The sequence below is a fragment of the Sinocyclocheilus rhinocerous genome, unplaced genomic scaffold, assembly GCF_001515625.1.
Source record: "Sinocyclocheilus rhinocerous isolate Xijiao unplaced genomic scaffold, SAMN03320098_v1.1 scaffold3288, whole genome shotgun sequence".
In the NCBI taxonomy this organism is placed as follows: Eukaryota; Metazoa; Chordata; class Actinopteri; order Cypriniformes; family Cyprinidae; genus Sinocyclocheilus; species Sinocyclocheilus rhinocerous.
Window position 1 is genome coordinate 647,406 of NW_015655612.1, and position 12,264 is coordinate 659,669.

The 12,264-nt window shown below is 36.9% G+C and overlaps 1 protein-coding gene across 1 annotated transcript in view; it reads left to right on the plus strand.

Annotated features, from left to right (window-relative positions):
- LOC107718828 (sodium/potassium/calcium exchanger 3-like) overlaps window positions 1-12,264 on the plus strand; it is a 66,468-nt gene that overhangs the window by 49,063 nt on the left and 5,141 nt on the right. Inside the window, exons 3-15 of the mRNA XM_016526061.1 lie at window positions 1,706-1,782; window positions 4,323-4,397; window positions 4,779-4,863; window positions 4,968-5,071; window positions 8,217-8,291; window positions 8,905-8,930; window positions 9,039-9,092; window positions 9,238-9,365; window positions 9,452-9,612; window positions 10,466-10,736; window positions 10,905-11,071; window positions 11,161-11,275; window positions 12,134-12,246. Of these exons, the coding sequence (XP_016381547.1) occupies window positions 1,706-1,782; window positions 4,323-4,397; window positions 4,779-4,863; window positions 4,968-5,071; window positions 8,217-8,291; window positions 8,905-8,930; window positions 9,039-9,092; window positions 9,238-9,365; window positions 9,452-9,612; window positions 10,466-10,736; window positions 10,905-11,071; window positions 11,161-11,275; window positions 12,134-12,246 (1,451 nt within the window). The remainder of the gene's footprint in view (window positions 1-1,705; window positions 1,783-4,322; window positions 4,398-4,778; window positions 4,864-4,967; window positions 5,072-8,216; window positions 8,292-8,904; window positions 8,931-9,038; window positions 9,093-9,237; window positions 9,366-9,451; window positions 9,613-10,465; window positions 10,737-10,904; window positions 11,072-11,160; window positions 11,276-12,133; window positions 12,247-12,264) is intronic.

The following is a 12,264-nucleotide window of genomic DNA, read 5'->3' on the forward strand; positions in this document are numbered from 1 at the left end:
GCATCTCTGTCTCTCTCTCTCTCGCTCTCTCTCTCTCTCTCTCATTCAGATCATCAGCTCAGCTCCAACGTTCCAATTATACACTTATTTTCACATAGAAGTTGCTGTACTAAAGCTTTAATCAGGATAAAACCGTATATTAAAAGCTAACATAAGCAGTATATCTGTAATTATGACACTTAATATGAAAAATTGTAAAAATTACAGAATTTTCCAGTAATTGTTAGTGGACCAATTAAATTAGTGGAGTTGTCAAAATTGTTTTAAGATAATTTACTTTGTAAAAGTCCTTAGCAACAAATGTGTCTATAGATAAAGAAATACCCATAAATGAAACTAAAACATAAAAAAGCATGCAAAATGATTAAACTTGCTTTTACAGACATAAAAGACGCTCTTTCTAACAATATTGGAGACAAAAAAAAAAACAGTGTGAGAGGAATGAGGATCAGACAAGCAATTTATTTTAGTGTCTCTAGATACCGTCTGCCTTTCAATCATAAAAAGTGACAGGCATTCAAAGTAGTGCACATTCTGAGCTATTTTTCTGTCAGCAATGAAATAAATCAGGTCTCACGTTTGCACAGAGAGATTTTCCCTGAATGGAACAAAGCCAGTCTCTGGGGTCTCAATGCTTTTCAATCAGGACTGTAGTTGGATGTTGACGTCATGGCAACGGGCTGTGTAGGAACGAGCACAATTGCAACACTTCAGACAGCTCACGGCTGACTTTGTCACTCCCACCATCTTAGAACATGTAAAACCGAATCCAGGCAAATAAGTGGCCACTCTCACTGACCCGATTCTGTCGGCAGGCTGCGGGCTTATCAATGGAGCCGGCTGAGTGACATGCTGTGGCAGTGAATAGCTTGTTAACAGAGCAGCGATGGACTGGGAGCAGCAGTAATGAAAGAACAGCTCCTGAAAATCACACCAATGCCACAGTCATATAGTTATCAATTCTCTCTGAAGCTCAGTGAATGACGTCTGATGAAGTCATTTCGTTGTTCTGAGCGATCAGAGCAGAAATGTTTCACTGTATGGGTTCTGCTGATGAATAATGAACTCTTTTTGGACTCTATTATATTTATATTTCACCAAAGAAAAAAAACTGTCATCATTTGCTCCCCGTGTTCTGAAACCCATATTGTTTTATAGGAAACAAATGGAGATGTTAGGCAAAATGTCCAAGCTGCTCTTTTCCATACAATGAAAGTGAATGGTGACCACGGCTGTCAAGCAAGATTTTATATGCAAGATATTTAGCGAGTAATGACCTAAATTTTAAGCTGTGTCATGCATCTTAAAATACAGCTTCAGAAGACTTCAGGGGTTGAAGTCCTGACAGCCTTGAAGCTTGACAGCCTTGACAGCCCCCAAGCACTTTCATTGTATGGAAGAGAGAAGCTCAGACATTTCTGTGAAATATCTCCTTTATATTACACAATTTTTATTTTTAAGTGATCTAGCCCTTTAATGGTGACAAAAGTATATGCCAGCACATTCTACTTTAATGAGATGAATTTATGCTGTGTGTAATTAGTCTGTGACTGAAAGCATTTACTATTTGTCTTCTGGAGTGATCCATATGTTTAATTGCATGCTGTACAATGAGTGGGAAGAATTACTGAGACTCGTGTGCGCTGCTCTGTGTGTTATACGTGGATTATTCATGTAGCCAAATGTTTGTGTGTGCTTTCTGCAGGTGTACATGAGTTCCCTGATGATATCTTCACCAACCAGGAGCGAATGGAGGGGGCCGTAGCCTTGCATGTTCTGTGTGTAAGTATCTCTACCATCTGCTTTTCCTTTTCAACATTCGACAGAGTAGTTTGAAATTACACGAACACTTGAAGTCACAAGGCTGTGTGTTCCATTCAAGCACTTGAATGGAGAGAAGGCTTTGTTCAACTTAAATTATATTGTGAGAGCTTGTTGTCCAATCAGGATGTCTTTGCCACATTAACCGGTATGACAAATAAATTTAACTCAACCGATGTGTGTGACAACATGCCCCAATAGTGATTAGGTGTGTTAGTTTAATGAAAATATGCAAAAATATGATAATATAGATTTTTTTTTGTTTGGAATCTAATATGTAATTTCTGATGATGTGGAAAAATAGACTTGAAAATATTTTTATATTTTATATGTATAAATACTTATTAATTAATTATTTAATAAATGTATATAATATGAAAAAACATTATACATTGCATATTTTATATACTGTATATCTTAAGATCAATAATGGTACCTTTTAATATTTTTATATGGAGTAGCTTTGGTAATGACTTTTTCTAATTTTGTAAGTTATTCTTTACTCTGATGAAGTGTATTATTTATGAAGAAAGCTCATTTATTTGATCATTTTCAATTTCCAGTTACTTCCATTAATGGCATCAGTGTTTTCATGTTCAGATGCACTTTATAAATGTTCTACAGTAGAACATGATGAAGCCTGTACACATCTTGGCATGTGCTTTAGTTCTTACCTGAAATACTGTTTACTACAGTGATTGTGCATATAGAGAGCGAGATTGGAGTTTATAGTCTCTGGCAGTCTATGCCAGATGACGCAATCATTTGTTTACAATAATACACAATAGAGTTCCCTCTGCCAACAGTATTTCCTATAGTTTCTGTTCTTTCATGGATTGAGTTGAGTGTTCTCTAGAGGTTTAAAATGGAGCCAAAGTAAAATAAGAATAGAAGTTGGAAGCAGTGCAAGCTGGGTGGCTGTCCAGAGCCTTTTTGAGTCACGACTTGATAGAATCATTTTTCATTGAAGTGTGATTCATTGAAATTGCTCTACCTGCTCTACTTTATGGCCAAAAACAAACAAAAAAACACAGACATGCATATTTATATTCCTAAAGCATTTATGATGTCACTTAGAAATTAGCTTATTAGCTTTGTTGTTGTTTTGTTTTTTTAAAGAACTAAGAGATAAGAAAATTTTTTTATGTGGTAACTGACATCATGCCACCCACAATGGATGTTGATAGAACTTAATTTATATTGAACCTGGAACATGAATGATTACATTAATGCTCTCTTAATAAATCCATTGCAGTTGGACTTAATAAAATAAACTGAGTTGCTCTGTTCCACCCCCATCATCGTAAGCTATCACAGAGAGACTATTCATCATGCATCAGCCTTTCCTGTCCCCATAGGCCATGTCTGACTCTGAGCACACTTTTAAGTGAAGCAGGTACTGATGCAGTACTGTGTGTTCCTGCTGAAATCCCCTGCAGGGTTGGTTTGACACTACCATTGCTGTGCGTTGTTTAGGTAGTTGCCCATGTAAGCAGAGAGTGAGTGGATGGTAAAAGCTGCAGCGAAAACCCTCTTAAGACTCCCTCCAGCTGTTTACATGTTTTATTTATCTTTTGGGGCTTCAGTAGCCCAGCTCTGCTTTGTCAGAAGGTCAAGAATAAAAGGAAGGGGAGGGAATGAGAGTGGAGTGGGCAGAGCTTACATAATGGGCACACAGTGCAAGCATGGCAGCGTGGCGGCTGAATTAGATGCACTGATTGGCAAAGTCGTGGCGGGAAACAGTTGGCAAACGGATCCCAGGAGTGAATGGGAGCTGGCTTTGAAAGGACAGTGTGTGCTTGCATCCATGTGTATGTATATGCAAGTTCTATGTGAATTCATGCTTGTTTAACATTGTTTATTATAGAATATTTTCAAATGTTATATTTACTTGACAACACTTAATATATTTGAATTATACTATTTTTTGTATATTAATTGTTGTTAGCATTGTTTATGTACTTTTTTTAGTATGTACATGCATAAGTTCACATGCATATATGTGTGTTGCATGTCAAGGGACCATGGCATCTGCGATTCACACCCATCTGACCAGAGCAGATGTTGGAGCAACTAATCCACACTATTAATTGTAGCATTGTTTATGTACTTTTTTTAGGTATGTACATGCATAAGTTCACATGCATATATGTGTGTTGCATGTCAAGGGACCATGGTATCTGCGATTCACACCCATCTGACCAGAGCAGATGTTGGAGCAACTAATCCACACACAGCTCTTTAATGTAAAACATGTCAGGTTGTGCAAAAAAAAAAAAACATAAGTTCCATCCCTATTGAGTATAAAACAAATAAACTTTACTCCCATAGTATTTTTTTTTCATGCTAGTTTAACCGAAAAAATAAACTCATACAGGTTTGGAATGACTTGAAGGTGAATAAATGATGACAGAAATAGCCTCAAAAGGCTTAAAGCGGGAACTTTAAGCAAGGTTAAGTTTAATTAATTTTGTGTTTACTCTTTCTCTCTCTCTCTAAAGGCCATGTATATGTTTTACGCACTGGCACTGGTGTGTGATGACTACTTTGTGCCCTCTCTGGAGAAGATCTGTGAGGTAAGACATGTATTATGTCCTAGCAAATGTTCTGCATATGCTAAATCATTTAAAGCAAGTTCGAAAGTAAAATATGTAATTATTTATTTAATATTTTCTCCTGTCACAGTCTAGGCTACATTAAAGCTGTGAAGCTATTTAGAGTTATAGTTGTCATAAGAAAATATGTTAATTAAATATTTCTATTTTGTCCCAATCTAAGCTATTTTTAATAATAATTCTACTATGTTTTTAATATTTAAATATTTAAATTAAATATTTCTACTTTCTGACCAATAGCAGATGGGAGGAGGGTTCAGGAAACTCAGTGTTCTGTTTGGTGCAAATTTTTCACTTCATCTTTGATGTCTCTCTCTCTGTCTGTGTGTAAATGTGTTGTAGCGCCTCCATCTCAGTGAGGATGTAGCAGGAGCCACGTTCATGGCAGCAGGAAGTTCAGCTCCTGAACTCTTCACCTCGGTCATAGGTAAACATCTCCGAACACAGCGTGCTTTTGGAATACAATTCCCCTCACATTTGAACATGGACCTTCACATGCCCTTTGTAAGCCACCCTGTCTTCTCTGTGCAGGTGTATTTATCACTAAAGGAGATGTGGGAGTGGGCACAATCGTGGGTTCTGCTGTCTTCAATATCCTCTGCATCATCGGAGTGTGTGGGATCTTTACTGCACAGGTGCTCATTGCTTTGCACATTAACACACCCAAAAGATGTTTTTAGGTAATGTTTCAAACTAATTCAAATGAAAAACGTCTCAGGTTACTTATGTAACCATGGTTCCCTGAGTAGGGAACGAGACACTGCGTCCTCTAGGGGTCGCTATGGGGAACGCCTCGTCGTGACCCGTGTCTGAAGCATACATTGAAAAAACACCAACTCGTTGGCCGGCGACAGCCATGACGTCACTACCGGTGCGACTATAGTATAAATAAGCGCCGGGAGCTACACATCATTCACTTCTTCGTCTGAAGCTTGCATCCGCAGCATGGCAAGAATCGAAGTTCCCATGAAAGGGAACTGTTATTTCTTTCTCAAATGTAGCATTTTAGTGAATTGATCCAGCCAACTAATTCACAGATTCACTTTGGTTTCCGTATAAAAGTCCATGCGCCTATGTGTAGCGAAATATTTTGTTAAATGCTAGTGTTTGTTGCTATCTTTTTGGTTCAGTTATATAAATTGGGTGTTTTGTAGTTTTCTTAAGTGTAAATTTATCTTTTGAACCCATAGTGGAAGAATGCTATAGTTCTATTCAAAGTACTGTATCTTCCCCAGCACTGTTTACATCCTCATTTGCTACAGTCTCTATGGATTGCCTGTAAGACATTATTTTTCTTTAGACAGTCGACACAAATGTACTGAGCAAGCATTATGAATTCTCAGCATCTGTGAGAGAACGACTTAGAGATGAATGAGGTGACCTGTGCATCCCCTTCCTAAACCTCTGCCCTAAAAAAGCCATTACTTAGTGCAGAATGACATAAGAAGTGAGCAGACTATTCTCAGGGGTCACTGAGAGTAGCCGATGAGGTCAGCCATGTTAGCTGTGGAACTGCTTTTTTTTTCCATCCTGTCATCTTTGCTTTCCAATTCATTCAGTCATTTACGCTCCTTCGGTTTAACCTCCTGAGACCCTTACTATGTTAAAGAAAAGAGGATATGAGGTTATTCTGTCTTTGCACAAGCATGGGAAACTGCTTAATAGTTTTTTCCTCTCCCAGTCTTTCTCCAGTCACCATCTGGCAGTGGAATAGAGGCATTCTGGGTAGTCTGATAGACCTCAGAAAAGTCTTGTGTCTCACACATACACACAATTATTTTATGCCCTTCTCCATCATAAATGAAGAAAAATTACATAAATTCAAACGATCAGTTAATTGACAGGAAATTTATTTTGGAAATTTGAACACAATTTTAAAATGTGGTGTCTTTATGATAAATAATCTCATTGCTGTGTGTGTGAATATGTGTTTTTTATAAGATAATTTATATGACATTGTTATTATTTATTTATTTTATACATGTAGTATTTAAAAATATTTTTATTATTAGATTTTAATGTTAAAGAAATGTACTTATACACACATGCACACACACATTTTCTATTTCTATTTCTATTTAATTATTTATGCACATACATGTCATATGCAGGGGTTTTCTGTTTGGGCATTTTTGGGGCATTTTTACAAAATTATAATCTTATATTAGTGATGTCAGTAAATCTTTCCCAAAATGGCACTAGGCCACAAGACACTTACGCATGGAGTCCATCAGTGTCGAGGGGGGAAAAAACACATCTGCAACAATGGAGCTTCTAGTTGCCACGGAAACACAAAGCAAAGAGTGTCACCTGTGGTGTAAATTAAGCTGTGCTAGCGTGAGTGATGATGGCGCATTACTTCCGGTGCTCTGACGTAGATCAATGCTTTTTATGGAAGGATCGCCCTATACGACATGACACACATTCAGTATGGATTATTTCACACAGTTCAATCAGCTGGATTCGCTACAGGATGTCATATCCATATATGGTTCCTACTGTATTCATTTCCTTCACTCGCTTCCAATTCACACACTTTAATTCAGAATTCTAAAGTTTGCAAACCAAGATCAACTTTTCAAAAAAAAAATCTGGAAATAGTCACAGATTACACATTATATAAGAGGCATGACAAGCACATTTTAAAATCCTGTAATAGCAGGGTTTTCAACTGAGTCCATGAATGAAAGAAGCATGCAATTTATTTATTGTGGTGAATAGAGACTTTTTGAACTAAACTCCTTAATATACTGTACAACTATTGTGCAATATCATTATTAAAGATACCGTTTTTTTGTTTTTTGTTTTTTTTTATTTCAAAATCGTGGCACCTCTATGTGTGTCCCTTTTATAATCATGGCCCTGTAATATGAAAACCTTCATGATTTACAAAACTTGCTCTACACTGAAAAAGTAAAATAACATTTAAAAAAAAAATCTGTGAAATTTACAGTAAATAACCAGCTGCTGTGGTTGTCGGAACTTTAGTCAAAAATATGGTAGCAACATTTTAGGTTTTAAATTATATTTCATTAGCCGATATATTGTTAAAATACCAAACTACTGAAGTTCTAAATTCTGTTTTTGAACCTTTATGGTACACTGACAACCACAAAAAAAAGGGTGGTAATGAGAAAACCACATATAGAATCAAAGCTTATCACAAGTAGCCTTTCCACAGGTTGACTAATATATGGAAGGTGCACAGTGTGTCAGTGTCTTGCACACAAATACAAAACACCATCATGGTAACACACTTGACACTAGTGCCCAATTAACATTAATTTAACAACATAAAATGTAACAAAAAATCTAATGTACATAACTGATTAGAAAAAACAAAGTTATTTTATTAAAATCCATCAAATGATAGATGTCAAACAGGGAATTCTGGGAATGTCAATATACGATTTATTTCCACGATTTATTTATAAGATCGCTTGTTCTTTTTTTTTTCACTTCCAAAAACTTACCCTTAAACAATTAACAGGTTTTTAGATCTTTTTTAGTTGTTGTTTTTTTTGGGGTGTTGTTTTTATGGTCTTTTACTGGTAAAATTCATTTTTTTAACAGTGTAGGTTTTTTTTTTTCATGATTTCTGTCACCACAACAAAAAAACACTTGTTCAAGGTGACTGGTGAAAGTAAATTGATTAAATTACAGAGTTTTACTGCTTTGGCACTTGCTCAATTCCATTGGCAACCTCCCTTTGAGTGTGTTTCTCTCTCTCTCTCTCTCTCTCTCTCTCTCTCATCCGTCCTCTCTCTCTTGTCGATGCAGGCAGTACGGCTCTCGTGTTGGACGTTAATGAGAGACTCAATGTACTACACTATCGCAGTGACCACTCTGATCGTGGTGAGTAGAACTCTAAGTGGCTTTTCATGCTCCCATGATGCCTATGGGCCTCCTCGCGCAGCAGGAGAGGAGAAGCAAGTGGCTCTCCCATGGGGCCTGTGGCCTGCAGCACAGGCCTCTTATTTGCCCACACTCTGCATGTGTTCCCAGCACAGAGGAACAACAAACACAGATTATTAGTACACGGGACACAGAGTATCTGAGACGTTACTCACAGCACCTTATTAAAAATTGGATTCACTGAAAGAACAAAATGTATTGTAAAAGTTTATACTCTTACAGTTGAAACTTCAACTCTTTTTTGGAAGGGGTGATATGTCTTTTCCTTTTTTTAAATCCTGAAAATAAACAGAAACTTCATGTAAATGTTTCACTGGAATTATACTGATAATGTAATATTATATTATATTATATTGTATTATATTATATTATATTATATATTACTCCATTAGATTACTCATGAAATCCTCAGGGCCCATATTTACAGTAAGATAATCCTGCCCTCTGGTGGTAAGGTGTGACATTTCAGAACTGTTTGAAGAAATTTGGCTTTGTCATTGTGATTTGTCTGTTAAATTTAACTTTATACTCTGTGTTGTTTTTTTTTTTCAAGTTCATCTATGATGAGAAGGTGACATGGTAAGATTAAAGCTGCTGTTACACCAGATCACCCTCTTAATTTTTCATATTACAACTGTTTCACAATTTTTTGTATTCAGTCATTTACGCTACTTTTTCTCTTCTCAGGTGGGAATCGCTCATCCTAATAGTTCTGTACATATTTTACATTATATTAATGAAGTAAGTTCTCTGTTCTCTAGACTCTATTCTGTCACTATGGAAATTTTTCATTATTACATGGATTCATTGCTATTCGTATCTACTCCACATCAGTAAATCGCATCACTGCTGATTTTATTAACTCTCCTTCCTTGGTGTTAATCAGATTTAACTCGCGGGTGGTTCATTACATCGAGCGGCGGAAAAAGAACTCGGCAAATCTGGGTAATGGCACAGCCAGTAACACAGACATCGACGATGGGTGCGATGCCACTGTCGTGCTTCTTAAGAAAGGTAATGCATGCAGTCCTGTTTTTTATAAGTGTGTACAACTGCTTGGTGCGCATCTAAATTTCTGCTTGTTGTTCTGCCCCTCTTAGCAAATTTCCACAGGAAGTCATCAGTGCTGATGGTGGACGAACTCTTGTCTGCATACCCTCATCAGCTGTCCTTCTCTGAGGCCGGAATGAGAATCATGATCACCAGCCACTTCTCCCCTCGCACACGCCTCACAATGGCCTCCAGAATGCTTATTACAGAGGTCAGTCACACAAGCACAAAAAACAAAATTACAGCTACATTTTATAGATTTTTTTTTTTTTTTTTTTTTTTAAGAAATCTCTAATGAAGTATTATTACATATTATTTTTTTATTACAATATTAAAACAACTGCTTTTCATCTGAATCAATTTTAAAATTTAATTGATTCCTGTGTTGGCAAAGCTCCAGTCTTCACATTGTTATTATCGCTAACTTGAACTAAAATTACAACTAAAACTAAAACCATAAAAAAGTTCCTTACCTGAAATAAAATAACATATTTAGAAGCATAATTTTTTTATTTTCTTTTAGTTTAACTAACATAACTAAGTACTAAATAAAATAATAAAAAATATATATATACATATTAAAAAATGGCAAAAACACAAAATCACTAAAACTTTATAAAAAAAATTGAAATGGAAACATAATATGAAAAATAGACACTATTACGTAATATTAATAAAAAACTAAAATAGTATATTAAAAATAACACTGGGCCTTCAGTGTCACATGATCCCTCAGAAATCATTCTCATATGATGATTTGGTGATCGAGAAACATATCTTATTATCAGTGTTGAAAACAGTTGTGCTGCTTAATATTTTTTGGAAACAGTTATACTTTTTTCTAATAGAAAGAATCTTAAATAAAGAAAATGGTAATTGTGAGATAAGGTTAAAATGAGAAATTAAGTCACAATATGGGATATAAATATGTAAATCTTACAGAGATGTGAGAAATAATGTTGCAATTACCTCAAGGGGATATTCATTATATCTGTATTACAGAACGAAATGTTTATTATTCAGTTTGTTAGCTCAGACTAATGTGTGTGCGCGTGTTTCTGCAGAGGCAGCGTCTGATAAACAGTCGTTTCAGTAACGGGGATTCAGAGGTGACTGTAAAGATCCCAGGAAAGCGTGGGGTGGAGAATGGGCTGGCAGGACCGGACCGAGGCCTGAACGGGCGAAAGGGAGGTCACCATGATGACGACAGGGGAGGAGCTGAAGCCGGCACTGACACCGAAAACGAGAACGAGGACAATGAAAACAATGAGAACGATGAGGAGGAAGAGGAGGAAGATGAAAACGAAGGACCCTATGTACCATACCGCTGCCCCGGTACATTTATTACAGACGATTGATTAAAATATTGTAAATAATTTTAGGTTAAATTCTGGTTGTCCATAAGCAGGAAGTGTTCCTGACAGGAGGTGTACCGTAGGCAGCTTTGAATGAAAGTGCCTGTTAAAAGACTAATGACTCAAATGATGTCCTGATCTTGTGCAGGTGGGGGCTTTAATAAGCTAAAGTGGCTGCTGGCCTGGCCTCTGAGTCTGCTACTGTTCCTCACCGTGCCCAACTGTTCCATGCCTCGCTGGGAGCGCTGGTATATGGTCTCGTTCATCACCTCCACCCTCTGGATTGCTTTCTTCTCTTACATCATGGTTTGGATGGTAAGACTTGCCTCACAAATATTAACTTTAGAAATTCTTAAATGTGTAAATGATTTGCTTGAAATGACCTGTTGACACTCTCGTGGCAGGTCACAGTGATCGGTTACACTATGGGCATCCCTGATGTCATCATGGGCATCACTTTCTTGGCTGCTGGGACCAGCGTTCCTGACTGTTTGGCCAGTTTAATTGTCGCACGGCAAGGTAGGAACAAATTAATATTTCTTCATGCTCTAGCATTATTATTTATTATCATTTCCCAATTGAAATGATTGGATTGGTTTGCAAGGAGGAGATTGTTAAAAGATAAGTTTTCAGTTTTTCAACCAGCTTTAGTTTCTATTGTTACAATATCGGTAGTATATGTAAATGAACAATACACTTTCTCCATGTTACCTACACAGAGATCACAATTATTTGTCAGTAAATGTATACTTGTTAGCCCAAAATGCAAAATTTGTGTCATCCTGTGGATTTTTGAGGGCTTGAGGGATCAAACTTCTTCATTTTTTTTCATTTTCATTTTTTACATTCTTCATTCCCCACTCACGGACAGTCGGATCGACAGAAGGCCAGCTCCAAAACAGTGTTGCCAAGTCAGCAGTTTTCCTGTAGAATTGTGCCAGTTTTATACTGTTACCGTGGGTTGTTTTTTAGTCCATGGGTTAAAGCAATCTTCCTCCACCCTTCCTGGAATGCTATGTCAATGGAAGGGGATCTGACCGAATGTGATTTCGACAGAGGGGAAAACCGCAGAAAAAAAAGCAACTGGGCTAGTTTTGGACTAGTTTTCAATAGAAATTGACTGATTTTGTTTTGCAGAGCTGGCAACCCTGCTCCAAAATCAAAGTGCATTATGGGTTTTGAAGTTTGTGGCAATAGGGAACACCACAGCACTTTCTGTTCTGTTTTCTTATGTAGCACTGATTTTTTTTTCTTCTTCTTTTTTTACGTTTTTTTTAATGGCCTGAGTCAGTGGTGAATTCCTCATTTAAGCAGAATTGAAAGTATTAGTAGATTCAATTTCAGTTTTAGTCTCAACTGTCTCTCTATCTTTTCCAGGAATGGGTGACATGGCTGTGTCGAACTCCATTGGTAGTAATGTGTTTGATATCCTGATTGGGCTTGGTCTGCCCTGGGCCCTCCAGACTTTGGCCATCGACTATGGCTCCACAGTAAGTGGAAAATGTTGT